We start from the raw sequence: 13,362 nt of genomic DNA on the forward strand, positions 1-13,362 counted from the left end.
ATGAAGGACAAAGTAGCCTATCTGACAGCTTCTTTATTTGGTGTACGGGAAGGTTTTCAGTAAACAGGATTCACAAGCACCTCCCACCCCACCCATGAATAAATGAATTCAGCAGGCTAAATTATGCCTCTCTCAGGTGCATACTTTATTCTCCAACTATATACAAGTTACATACTTTATTCTTTGTTAGTCTGTGAGAGAAAAGGAAACCCTGTGATCAATTCCTCCACGCCTTTAGCTCTAGAGATACACAAATCTTTGCCTATAATTCAGAACAATGATGGCAAAACACAAACCTGAAAGCCTTAGTTTCTCAGGAAACTAGATTCTGCACCTAATATAACATTCTGAAGTACTGTAGAATACATGGTTCTTGACTATAGCAGTTTCAGCGCAGGAGTGATATGCTACCAATATTTTGACAGCATTAATATTCCCTCTCACAATTACTTGTATTGCCAACAAAGTGAGACCACCACCATAGTCTTAAAGAAACATTTATTGGAGGGCTGCAGGATTTGTGAGAAATATAAAGTCCCTTATACAAAACACTCAACTTAGCAGCTCACTAACAATCCCTTTACCATCGTGTACCACAGTCTTAAGCAAAGATAATACTTTTGACTGCAGTCTTAGTGCTACTGTGCTTATAAGAAGTTATTCTCTGAAACATAGGCTTGGGGGGTTGGAATTCACAGCTACAGAAACAATGACAATTGGGCCAAATTAGGTTGTAATTACATAAGCTTGCAATAAAGATGTTGAAACCAGTCCAGCGCCAAAATACTAACATAAAAGCTTTTAAAGAGTAACTGCTCCTGAACATATAACTAAATATCACTAAAGAACCAAAATAAAGAAGTACTAAAGTAAACTCAAGGAAGGTTCCAAATATACATACAAGTTCAATACAGTAATTGCACAAAATGGGGAAAAAATGTTTATGATTACCAAGGTTAGTTTACATGCTTCTCCTATGAAGTTCAAATAAACCTTAGAAGTCTTGATGTAGTTTCTGACCAGACTTAATGTAGAGCAATCCTACAGAGCTACATATAAATGTGCAAACCAGATATTAATGTGTTACTTTCATCATTCTGTAAAGAGTCAGGTGTTGACTGGACTACATTTCTATGCAGGAATTTGCTACTTGCAGTCCTTTTTTAAATTAGTTTGAGGCTGCAATCCTACACACTTAATTTGGAGTAAGTCTCTTTTAACAAAGTAAGACTTCCAAGTAGACGTGTAAGACTATGCTGTGAAACAGATAATCAGGTGGGTATAGGGTATTCACTTTTGTGTTAGCAAGTGCAAATGAAAGCTAGAAAATTTAGCCACACCAGGGACACAAAGAAAAAATCATGGTAAATTTGGAATTTCCTTCTTTTGTTTTTAAATTTAAGCAACCCACAAAAAAGCATAAGGTTTTGATTATCACTGCATGTTTTAATTCTGAAAATAAAGAGATAAAGCTTCGACTTCTTAATGAAGATGTGTGATTGTCACTTTCTACCCTGTACTTTTCACTGCTGACAGATCTTGGTTTCCACAACAAACAAGTTTTCAAAGTGCCGGATTGAATGACACTTTTCAGCTGAGCGTTTCTGGATGCCTAAATAAGAGAACACAACACCAATTAATGCTGAACAGTAATATGAAGATTTCAGACAGAAGATTTATTTCCTGGTTAGTCTGTTTATGGCTGCGTGTGCCAAGTTGAATGTATCTATTGATTTAAAACCAGGGAAATGTAATTCTGGAAGGAGTGTTAGGGATAGTGATGTGCAGGTTGGGTACAAACACTTTTCCTACCCTGGAAATGAGCTACTGTGTGAAGTTTCCCACAATTCAATAGCTAAATACTGAACCAAATACTTCCAAAATGCCATCAAGCAAGATACCAATGCAGTTAACTGTTCAAACATTTTTAGATTCTGAACAAAATCTTAAATTTCTGACTTTATCGGAATATTCATGCTTGAACTGCTGCTAGAGGTGTTAACATTGACTTTTCACCAGTTTAATTTAATGATTTAGTCTCACTATGTAGCTCCACTTTCCCATATGTAACCTTAGAAAGAAAAAGCCTTTTCTATTAAAGAAAAAAGAAAAAACTAGATAGATTTATCAAGTAAAGCTCTTTCAGGAAGCTTAGAGAATATTTTTAGATTTTATTTTTTTCTGCTTAAGGTAAGAAGCTAAGTTTACATTCTCAGTTGAAATACTCACCATTGGTCTTATCTCTGTGCTGAAGCCTGAAAGTTTCCTTCCCTACACAGAGCTGGTAAATGAAAATGCCCAGATCCGACACATTATCAATCTTTTCTGTCACAACCATTTCTTCACGAACAAGGTAAGTCTGAGGCAAATAGGAACCAGTCTGTGGAAAAACACAAATATCACCAATATGAATATTTGCAATTCTTTTTTTTCAATACCCAAAGAAGATTCACATTTGCAAAGGAACTTTAAATAAAGGGAGCAACTATACATGTGGAATCTATGAGAAAAGGTGAAAACTTCAGATGATTAAAGCAAGATTTATTGCAGATAGTGTGCACAGACCTTGATCACAAAAGGTTATTCCTTGGGGTCATGTTTCTAGGAGTTCGTACCAAATGCACTTGATAAAAATTTCTGAAGAAGGATTTGTCCATGAATAATGATAATTTCTCTTGCTTCCTAGTGTGCGTGTGTGTGTGTGTGTGTGTGTGTGTGTGTGTGTGTGTAAACCTCTGACTTTTGCATGGCTAGAATGTAGCTTCCTGTACCAAGGTAGTAGTTAAATCCATTCATTACTCCACCCCCTGTTGGCTTTTGGCTTCCAGGCTGCCCAGAAGTGAATGTGAACCTTAGACTGAAAAAGGCTCCCCGCACCAATCCACTTGGAAGGAAGTCTCAGTTTAATGTAGTTTACTATTTAAGTATGCTTGATTTAGGAAGCAGCCCCTGCCTGGGCTTGTAGCAAAGTTAAGTAGAGATCTATTCAGTCTCATCAGCTGCCTGCATCTAAATGCAAGTAAGAAGGTCTAGACATAGTTAGGCTTGTCCTATCTCTGCCTATAAATTCTGAGTGACGCAAATAAAAACATTACATGCATCATACTGAAAACAGTGTTTATACTTTTGGCATCAGTGATACAGATGCTCCCAATAAGCCATCAGTCAACCAACACTGGTCATCAACAGACTTTTCGTAAGCAAGCTACGTGCCAGCTAAAGAAAGATATCGCTGAAGAAAAGATACCATTGATAAACAATAATACATTTCACTGTCTTCATAGAAAAAGAAAACTCTTCCCCATGTTACACTGAAATATAACAATGCAAACCGTTAATTTTGAAAAGAGGTCCATCAGATTCCGTGGTGGCATAACAATGGACGTGTTCAGAGGGATCACATAGCAGTTACCCAGCTGCAGATCAAGGTAGGCAGTCAGGAGCTGCAAGAAGAAACAGGAAATCTCAGTAATTTGAATACATACTTTAATACACCTGTTGTCTTGGTCTCTAATATAACGGAAGGAATCTCAAGAGAAGGAAATTTTTCCATCTCCTTTTTCCAGCAGCTCTGTGTGATCAGTTCCACATTATTCAAGAGGGTTCACCAACCCTCTAGAGAGGCAGTTTAGGAGTCTTAATGAGTGAGTATAGGTGGGAAGAGGGGGCAGAAAACTTCCCTTCACTTAACTTCCTTAAGTCATCTTACGACCCAAGTCATTGTTTTCAAATTAGTTCTTATAAAAATGTTCCAAGAGCTTTACAGATTAAATCAATGAAATTATGTAACCGATTTGAAGAGAAGCAATAAAGTTTCAAGTATTGGGATTTATCAAAAGGTTCCCTTCCAACACAGAGAAAGAGTCCTTTCCAATGGAGTAAGAGAATCCATTTTGGCAAGCAAAGATGCTAATAACTTTTTAAAACAGCCATTCTAACCATTGGTCTTAGAGTAATACATTCTTGACATCCATTTTGAAGATAAGCAATTTGCACATAAATCACTTACAACTCATGTAACAAGTTTAAGGTGGCAGAGGAAAGATGACATAGTGACAACAGAACCAAGAATAAAAAAGGAGATTTATTATCTGAAAATAAGTGTTAAGTCTATGTTGAATACCAACCTTACTGGAAAGTTTTATAAATAGCAGCTTTGCATAGTTACATTCATACTCTTAAAAAATACATAGAATTATAGACTGCAAAGCATGGCAGACCTATGTATCTCAAAACACAGTTACAGGCAGAACACTACTGTTGTGGAATGTAAGGCACCAGCCCCTTTCCAGGATCACCATTACTATGCATTCAGTCTTTCAGCACAAAGTTTCAACTTATTTTCACTCTGAATTAAGGCACTTTCTTAAACCTATACATGATAATGAATAACTGCTACCAGTGGATAGGCTACAGCAGGGGTGGGAACTGCCAGCCTGTGATACATCCACATGTGACCCACACTCTCCACCTCAGTCTTTTGTTTCCCTCTTCCTTGAAATGGTAGCTCCCAAACTGCCCACCACAACATTTCCTAACACAAGTATACACCCTCAGAAGCTGCTACCTGAAATGTAAAGAGACTGCATTTTAAAAGGGGCGGGGGACTAATAATGGACAATTTAACACACAAAATTAGGACTCAAAAATGGAGAAACATTTCTGATTTTTTTTTAGGCAAGACTAGTGGCCAGTAAGCTGAAGCTGTGAATTATGTGCTTGTACTAACTTGCACCAGGTGAACCAAAATTAAAGCAAGCAACAAGGCTAGATGTTACTAACATCATTTCTGTTATTTGATGTAGAAGGATGAGGGTGCTTGTTTTTTGTGTTGCCAATTATGAAAACTCAACAGATGGTGTAATTTTCAAAAAGAAAAGTTCTAGACTTGTCACAACTCACCCTTTCAAAGTCATGAACAATCGCCGCAGGATCACTGTCAGAGAATTTTGGAACAGGAACCTGAATGATGGCAATATTATCATCCTCACGAATGTCAGCTTCTTCAGCAATGGGCAAGAAGTAGGGTTCGGCTGCCTGCTCTTGCTGATCCTCTCCCGCGTAACACATTTGCCCACGCATCATTGCACGCTAAAAATAAATCACAGTAATCAATTATGAGACTTCTTTTAGGAACAGATTATCCAGTGCTATTTAAAGCAGACCCATTTAAAATTAACTTGTGTCTGTTAATTGCAATGAGTCTACTCCAAGTATAACATAGCTGGGTACAACCCAGCATTGGTTTGCCACAACCATAATGCATTTTAGCAGACTTTCCACTTCTGTAGTGTCACCTGAAATAAAATCAATATTGGGCAAAAATAAATAAATCTAATGAGGGCAAATGTTTTTGTGGTTCTGTTAGTTGCAATAAAGTCATTTAATTACAGTTCAAAAAATACAAAAAATCAAAGGTGCGTTAAGAGGTATATGCAAAGAAATACAAATTACTTCCAAGTTTGTTGTTTTCCAGCAAAGATGCTGTAATTTTTTAAGTTAATGTGGAACAAATGTACAGGATACTGTTTCACATTTGTTTAAGTCTTTTCAGTTTATTAGAGGAAGGCATTTCTCCATTTCATTGGATGCATGAGAGAACTGTAATAAATGACATTCCAATTGTACCTAACCCCTTGTAAAATATATGTGCAAGACTGGTGCAGACAAGCGTAAAAGGTGACTTTATGTGTGAATTGTGTGATGGCACTGTTGTAACAATACTTGTATTAAACATTTCCACAAATTCCTCCTGACTCAGTGTTTTGTCTATTAAACTTTGTTCAGAACATGTGGCCTATATATATTCTGTTAATGTATGAGCTCACAGCAGTTTGAGTTGTGTTTGCAAAGTCCTTCAAGAAAATAGCAGATTTAAACAGTTAAATAAAAGTAAAACAGTTAAATAAAAGTTTTGAACTTTTCTGCATATTTTTTTAAAAAATATTTTGGTGGGGGGCAGGAAGACAAGACTTGGTCCCCAACACCACTAAGATGTCCAAGACCAGCTTACCATCTCAGGATGCTTCAGTGCAGAGTCTGGCACCCAAATCATGGCACGCAGCAGAACTGCCAAGAATGCCAGTCCTACTGAGGCAGACATGGAAGCTTCAGGGAAGGATGCATCCGAGATCCTGCAAGACCCAAGGATCTCACAGGGCCCCATGGGGCCTGTCACAGTACAAGGACAAGGAGGGGGAAAGCCAAGATGGCGGCTCCCAGGACTGAGGCCTCAGTTCAGCAAGATAACTCTCGCTGTCCCAGTCACAAACATGAGAAGAATCCAGGCATATTCACTTTTTGAGTTCTCAGCTTCCTCAGTGCCACAGCTTTGAGGTGCAGATCTAAGTTTAGACCCATATTCCAATTCAGTTACATATCATGCTTACACTGTGTGGAATATTTTGCTTATTTTGTATGTTTATATTTGCTTTGTCAATTTTATCTCCAAAAGGGGAAGAAAGGGAAAAAGTTGTATTTCCATTACCCTTGGCATGAAGTACTTATAGAGGCAGGCTCCACCAACCACCACTCCTGCCAATATAAGCGCAAGACCCAAAAGAATCAGCAGACATCTTCCAGATGAACTTTCGTGCCCATGTGTTGCAACTTCTGGATCCTTAAGGAGAGAGGGAGAGAGAGAGAGAGAACTTAAGTTCTTTGTTGTCTTGGAGACAATATTTTCTTTAACTAATTACACCTTACCTTGACTCAGCAGGATGATACCACACTTCAAGGTGAAAGCCAACAGTGCCAGACAACACCCTTGAGAAATGTTTGACCCAAGGATGCCATAGTACACCTATATTTCATTCATGGGAGAATGGAACGTGTTTTGAGCCCTTTGTTTGTGTTTAAAACAAGGATGCCATAGCATCTGCTTTAAACACAAACAGTGAATAGCTTTTAAAAAACTACAGATGGATTTGTAACTCCTGTTAAATTACAGAACGGTGCTACAGTGAATTTTGCCTACTAGGCTGCAAAAATAAAGGTTTCACATTTTAAACTTCTCTTAACATAATTCAGCTCATTGTTCCCTTCCCTCCCAAGGCAATCCTTCCTTAAGTGTTAGGCAGGGATGGGGAACCTGTGACATTCTAAATGTTGAACTCCAATTCCCATCAGTTCCAGACATCATGGCCAATGGTCAGGGGTGATTGGAGCTGTTCCTCAGCAACATCTGTCAGTTATAACTTCTATAACTCTTTAAAGTTATAAAAAGTCAATTTATCTATTCAACAGCATTTGCTCCTTGCTCATATTTATGGCACAGAACATTTAAAGGGGTTGTGGTTAACTGCAAATATACACAAAACCACAAAATTCTGATGACCTTCCAATCCATAGTTGCTAACATCAAGATCATATTTATGAGGTGTGTGACTTCAAAAGGAAGATTATTTCCATAATTCTAAAAACAAAAGCAGTATGACTCAATGGCATGCATATTTAGCCTTGTTTGTTCAAGAGCATTATCAGCTGAGAGGTTTCAGTGTGGCATTTGCTTTTAACATTCAGCTAAGCTCATTTTTTAAAAATGATGAGTTTTAAAACAGGAAATTCAGATGTTAAACTGATTTCAAGGATCTTTGTCCACTCAAATCATCAGTACAGTAGGACTATAAAAGTATTCAAAGGGTTGGCAAGATGAGACATTCCTCCTCCTTACCTCTCCAGCCTCAGATTTAGAAGAGGAACAGCAAGTTATAAACTATCGAAAAAGAAGCATCAGCAGATTCTGAACTTCTACTATGCAAATAATATTCTAGTTCTCTGAGAACCTAATATGCTGTTGAAGCAATTTTGCCAGTTAACAATGCTAGATGTGGCTTTTTTAAAAAAAGGGGGGCAATACTAACAGCCAAAACATATTTGCACTTTTAGTAAGCAAGTAGCTTGGGTTCTAAAGTTTCAGAATCCATATAATTGTCTAATATAATTTCAGTTCTGCTCTACAGATAGTTAACTTCAGCTGTGTATATACAAGCCAGGAAGATTTTTTCACTAGTTTGCTCAAGCATCTTGAAATCTGATGCTAGCATGTTAAAATTAAATATGCTTTTTCCAGCTTCAATTATGTCATTTAGTTGAAGCCAAGCATCTTCAAAAATCCAGAGTCAGGCACCGTGGTCAAGTTGTAACCTGCCTTTTAACTGAGCCAGTGTAAATGAAGAAAAGAGCAGGCACCAATGTGCTACCTGTACAATCATAAAATGTACAGCTCCTGCACAGTTCACAAGGAATTACTAGCAACACTGGTTATTTCCACATCAGCTTTTGGGACAACTAATCATGTACTATTGCAAAGATCAAGACAATTTAATTTCATGCACAAATATATATTTTAGTCCAGTCAAAGCTTGGTTTAATTCAACTTCATGTATTACAGAAAATCCCAATATTAGGAACACCAAGACCAAAATATTTACAATCATCTTTTTTTAGCGCATCCCTTTTTGCAAGGAACTCAGTGAATTGCAGGGTGGAGGACAACCCTGAAGCTGGAAAGCTAAACATTTTTCCTAATGTGCCAGACACAGGATAATACACAAACAGTTGCGCCCCTAGCCCACCAGAAAAAAATTCAGAAAGCAATAAACTCGACCTTAGACTCTTATGCAATGTTAGACAGTTCAAAATGTTAAAACTGTATGTTCAAGTATAAGTTTTGCAAGACTGCAAATAATAAAATAGCATTCTGCACTAAATAGCAAAATTAGTATTAGAATGTAGCAGCCACAACAGTATTTCTTTTCTGCCCAAAGAACTGTCATGCATGTCTTCTTGATATTTAATAACAAGTGATCCTGCACATTAATTGGCTAATCTTACAATCCCACAATTCATTCTTTTCAAGTAACTACTTGCAAAATTTCATTATAGTACTAATAGCTGCATGTTTAAACATATGAAGCTGCCTTATAACTTGCCCAATATTGTCTATTCAGCAGACTATTGGTTCAACTACACAAATCAGTGGCAGATGCAGGCCAAGTGGATGTCTGCTGCAGTCCTGTCTAGAGGTGGGGGTAGAATATGTGATTTATATCATTAGAGAAAGACATGAAAATTAGTTATTCATAGTCTATAACCTGACTGCGAAACTTTTGAGGGACTGAATGTGGGGGTGGAGAGGATTAAGAGTACCTTTTGGCACATTGCATCCTTTTGGCACATTACATTGTACCACTGCTTTACAGAGATTACATAGTAACCCAGCATTTGAAGACAGGTCTGTACCTATCATGTCTGCCTAGCAGCATCTCCTAAAGGCTCACAAAGAAATCTTTCCCAGACTCTCTGCTCCAAGAGGTTCTTTGGCTGGTTATCAGAAATCAAACCAGGAATGTTGCATAAACTTTGCTAGTCATCAGTAGCCTCCACCCTCTGAATCATTATGCCAATACAAATGCTGAATTGCAAAACAAATTTCTCATAATGCTTTTACTTGCACAATCTCAAAAGTGAACTGTAACACTAGAAAAAGCAGGTCTGCCACTTGTTGGAAATTTGTAGGAAATAAGGGTTCAGGCACATTTCAGTTCAATTATTTCACCTAAAATGAAAGTAAGAAGAGAGGAAACATCTGTGAAAACAAAGCAACATTTCCATTTTATGTTTGAAAGGATTCTATTTATGCACCACTCGTACCTGGTTTTTTTACTGCTAGACAGGAAACTAGGCAAGGCTGTCTAGTCAGACCCCTCTTGGGTGAGGAGGATGCATGTGATTGTTATCTTTATTTTGTTTTGCTAAGGGACATACCAGGCTTTATGTAGATTTTGTTTCCATGTAAATATGCTTAGAACCATAAAATATGGATCACCTGTAATGTTGAGACACTTTTGTATAAATGAAAACTCAAAGTTTTGGAACTAGGCCTTCACATGCCTCAAATTTAGGCATGAACTCTCCATCAGAGTCAAGACATATCTGCAAACCAATCAAATGTACATCTTTAATCAGAAACAAGCCCCACTGCATTTAGTGAGCTTTCTACCAGGTAAAAATGGGCAGGGATAGAAGGCGAAATTTAAGATTATGTTATTAAGAGCTTGCATTTAGTTTCTAATGCATTGTGGATTTTACTGAAACTTAAGGTTTTAAAATATTCAGTGATCACATGGGAGCTACAATCAACCAGCTTTCCACTACCTAGATCTATCCTGCAATGGAAGTGTAGCTATTTCCAACATGAGGATAAAGCAGAGATCTGTTGGCACGGAGGCAATTAAGGTTGCTTTACATGCTACAAAGTTAGAGATGGCACACAGTTATCACACGTGAAGCAAGTATTTGTGTGACAATGTGGTGTTCTTCAACTGCCTGCAGCTCCCCAGTACATGTTTGCAACCATTTCCAAATGCAATCATGCACAAACATATGCACTGTCAATCAACCACTTCTTTAAATTGAGAATGAGTCACAACTTTTGTGCAGGAAAACACAGAAAAGAGCATTTGGCCAGAAAAAGACAGACACTAGCTATCCTAATGCAAAACCCACCAACACAACACTTAGGGCAACTATGAAACAGGCAAAGCACCACCTGTGTGTTAAGCCTCAGCTGTGTGGTGTAGTGGTTAGAATGTTGGACCTAGAAGAACTTGGATTTCAATCCCCTCCTGAGTCATGACGCTCATTTGATGACAATGGAGTAGTCACCATCTCCCAGCCTAACCTCTATCACAGGGGGATAACATGTATGCCACCTTAAGGTCCTTGGAGATACTAAGGGAAGATGGCTCTGAACAGAGGCAGAGTGATATTAATGTGTTAAAGAAAACTTCACTTTCCATGCAGGCTTGCACCAATAATAATAATAATACCAGGAAAATCAATGCAAAAAGTTCCACTGTTGCTTTGCATGCAGCGAGTTCCAGGTTCAACTCCCAGCTCCTATATAGAGCTATGAAAAGTTCTCAGGGAACATATACAAAACATTGGGACAAGGGTAGTTTAAAAGAAGAATAGAAGTGGTCCCCTAATGCATTTGAGAGGGCTCCAGAACCTGAAAGAAGTGGAAGACTTATGCTGAAATCCTACCCTCACTTGCCTAGGGCTCATTCAACACTACCCATATGTGTACTCTGATGTATATATTTTGGTTAGTCACACTGATAAGTTGTTTAAAAGGCAAAGTAGAAACCCCCATAATGAACAGGCACATTTACACAGGTGCAACGCCCCCCCCCCTTACATGTGTGGGTGTGACCTACTTCTGCACTTTTAACCGGTGGACTTAGAATCAGTGTCAGCTTAAACTACAGTGTCCCGGGATCTCAGACAAATGTCTTGCACATGCTAGCAGAGATCCTTTATGGAGCCGGAGAGGCAAGGGATTAAAACCTGGCAGCCTCTTCATGCAAAGCATCTGCCATACCATTGTGTTATGGAACACCAGCATCCTTTTATAAGGTGCAGTGTCTGGGATGCTTGCAGCAGGCTACTCCACAACTAAACCACTGCTGGGTTGCAAGTGTTGGACTAAGGGAGTCACAAACCAGCACACTACACCCAGTCAAACGCAGAAGAAAATATGTTTTAATGCTATTGTTATTAAAAACCCCAGCAACTATTACTTAAATTTCACATACTCAAGGCAGCTTTGCAATCCAAATCACAAGCAGCAGCAGCATTAATTCTCCCCTTACCCTTAAAACCACCACTGTCACTATCACTTCCTCTCTCTTTTTTGGTGCCGTCTTTTTTGGGAGTATGAGTCTGCAGGCAGAGGCTGTCGTGTATTATTATTATTATTATTATTATTATTATTATTATTATTATTATTATTATCATCATCACACACTTTATACGCGCCTAATGCAGGTGCGGGCTAGAAAAGCTTGGGGGGGGGGGTCCGCGGCCTGATCCAAGCATAGCTGTCAACGTTTCCCCCCCTTTTTTTAAGGGAAATCCCCTTATTCTGAATAGGATTCCTCTCAAGAAAAGGGAAAAGTGACAGCTATGGATCCAAGGCACCTGCCGACTGCGAAATGGGTTTAAATAAGGGGGGGGGGCAGATGGGTGTGTGAGTCTAAAAAGAGCTGTCCGGCTAGAGATGACAGGACCCGGTCTCTGAAGTGGCCAAGGGAGGCTTAGGAATGGGGCTGCCTTTCGCGTTAAAGAGGCCTTCGCCAAGGCAGCGCCACCATTATTTTGCTCCCCGAAGGTGCGTTATTGGGGTGCTAGTGCTGGTGGAGGGAGCGCTCCCGATGCGCCCCCCCCCCCCCGCCTCGCACTCTTCGTCGTGTGTTTTTACTTCCCTTCCAATTCCCGTTCCGCTGCCGCCGCCGCCACAAAATGGCGCCGGTGGGGGAAGGGAGATTAAAGGGCGGCCGGTTACGGGCCGACGTCGCAGCTTCGACCCGCGCTCACCTTGTCGGCCACCAGCACCTCGGCCGCCTCCTTCTTGGACTGGTCTTTGCCGGCGAAGGGCGGCTGGAAAGAGATCTTCACCATGTTGTTGTTGGCGGCGGCTGCGGCGGCGGCAGCGGCTGTGATAGGAGCCGGGTGTCCGCCTCTCGCGCGGCGGTCGTAGTTCGCTCTGCTCCGGTTCCTTCTGCTGCTGCTGAGGCGGCTGCTGCTGCCACAAGCGCCGATAGGGCCTCTTGGTCGGCCACCTAGATGGAGGGGCGGGGCCTAACGCGGTAAAGATAAAAAGAGTCAGGCTTAGGTAAAAACAACAACAACAACCTCAAAGTCTCCCTCTCCCGGCAGCGAAACGTGTTGGCCGAGACTGAAACGCGCGTAACGTGAGAATGCGCACACACGCGCACAAACACACACACACACACACACACACACACACATTAATTTTGTGTGTGTATATATACACACACATTCCGTTTAGAAGCACTTCAAGAAGATGTAGAAATGATTTAATACTGGAAACTCAGATGAACCGAAATGGATAAGTTTCGCCCGTCCCTACGTATGCTACACACAAGTGGCATTACTGCCCTGTCAGTAGATCTTAAAAGAATTTCTGCCAGGGGGTGCAAACTTGAATAAAATACTGGGGTATGGGGATGGGGCCGGTGCCGCGCAGGTAAGCCCCACCCTGCATAATCAATCACATGATGTAGCACACATGCACTATTTGAATGGCAATACCCATCCACTTTATTTGGGGGGGGGCAGCCAAGGGGGTGCAACTGCCCTTCCATTCAGTAAATAAATAAATAAAAGTGTTTAATTAACTGACCAATCATGTTGCAGATAACTCGCTTCTGCCCGCCCCGCCCCCGTCCAACAAAGCGCCTCTACATCCATGCCTGGCCCCCTCAAATATTTTATGGGGGGCAAAAGGACCTCAGGTCCCTAGGAGTTGGCTCCTATGGATTCTGCAATGAAACG

The 13,362-nt window shown here is 40.1% G+C and overlaps 1 protein-coding gene across 1 annotated transcript; it reads right to left on the reverse strand.

Annotated features, from left to right (window-relative positions):
- Positions 1-481: 481 nt before the first annotated feature.
- ITM2A (integral membrane protein 2A) lies at positions 482-12,678 on the reverse strand. Its single transcript, XM_077922743.1, has 6 exons — positions 12,382-12,678; positions 6,488-6,619; positions 4,903-5,091; positions 3,333-3,443; positions 2,230-2,380; positions 482-1,612 (listed from the first exon to the last, which is right to left on the reverse strand). The coding sequence occupies exons 1-6, from the start codon at positions 12,463-12,465 to the stop codon at positions 1,524-1,526; spliced, it is 756 nt and encodes a 251-aa protein (XP_077778869.1). The 5' UTR covers positions 12,466-12,678; the 3' UTR covers positions 482-1,523.
- Positions 12,679-13,362: the final 684 nt, after the last annotated feature.

Source organism: Podarcis muralis, chromosome Z (genome assembly GCF_964188315.1).
Source record: "Podarcis muralis chromosome Z, rPodMur119.hap1.1, whole genome shotgun sequence".
NCBI classification, from domain to species: Eukaryota; Metazoa; Chordata; class Lepidosauria; order Squamata; family Lacertidae; genus Podarcis; species Podarcis muralis.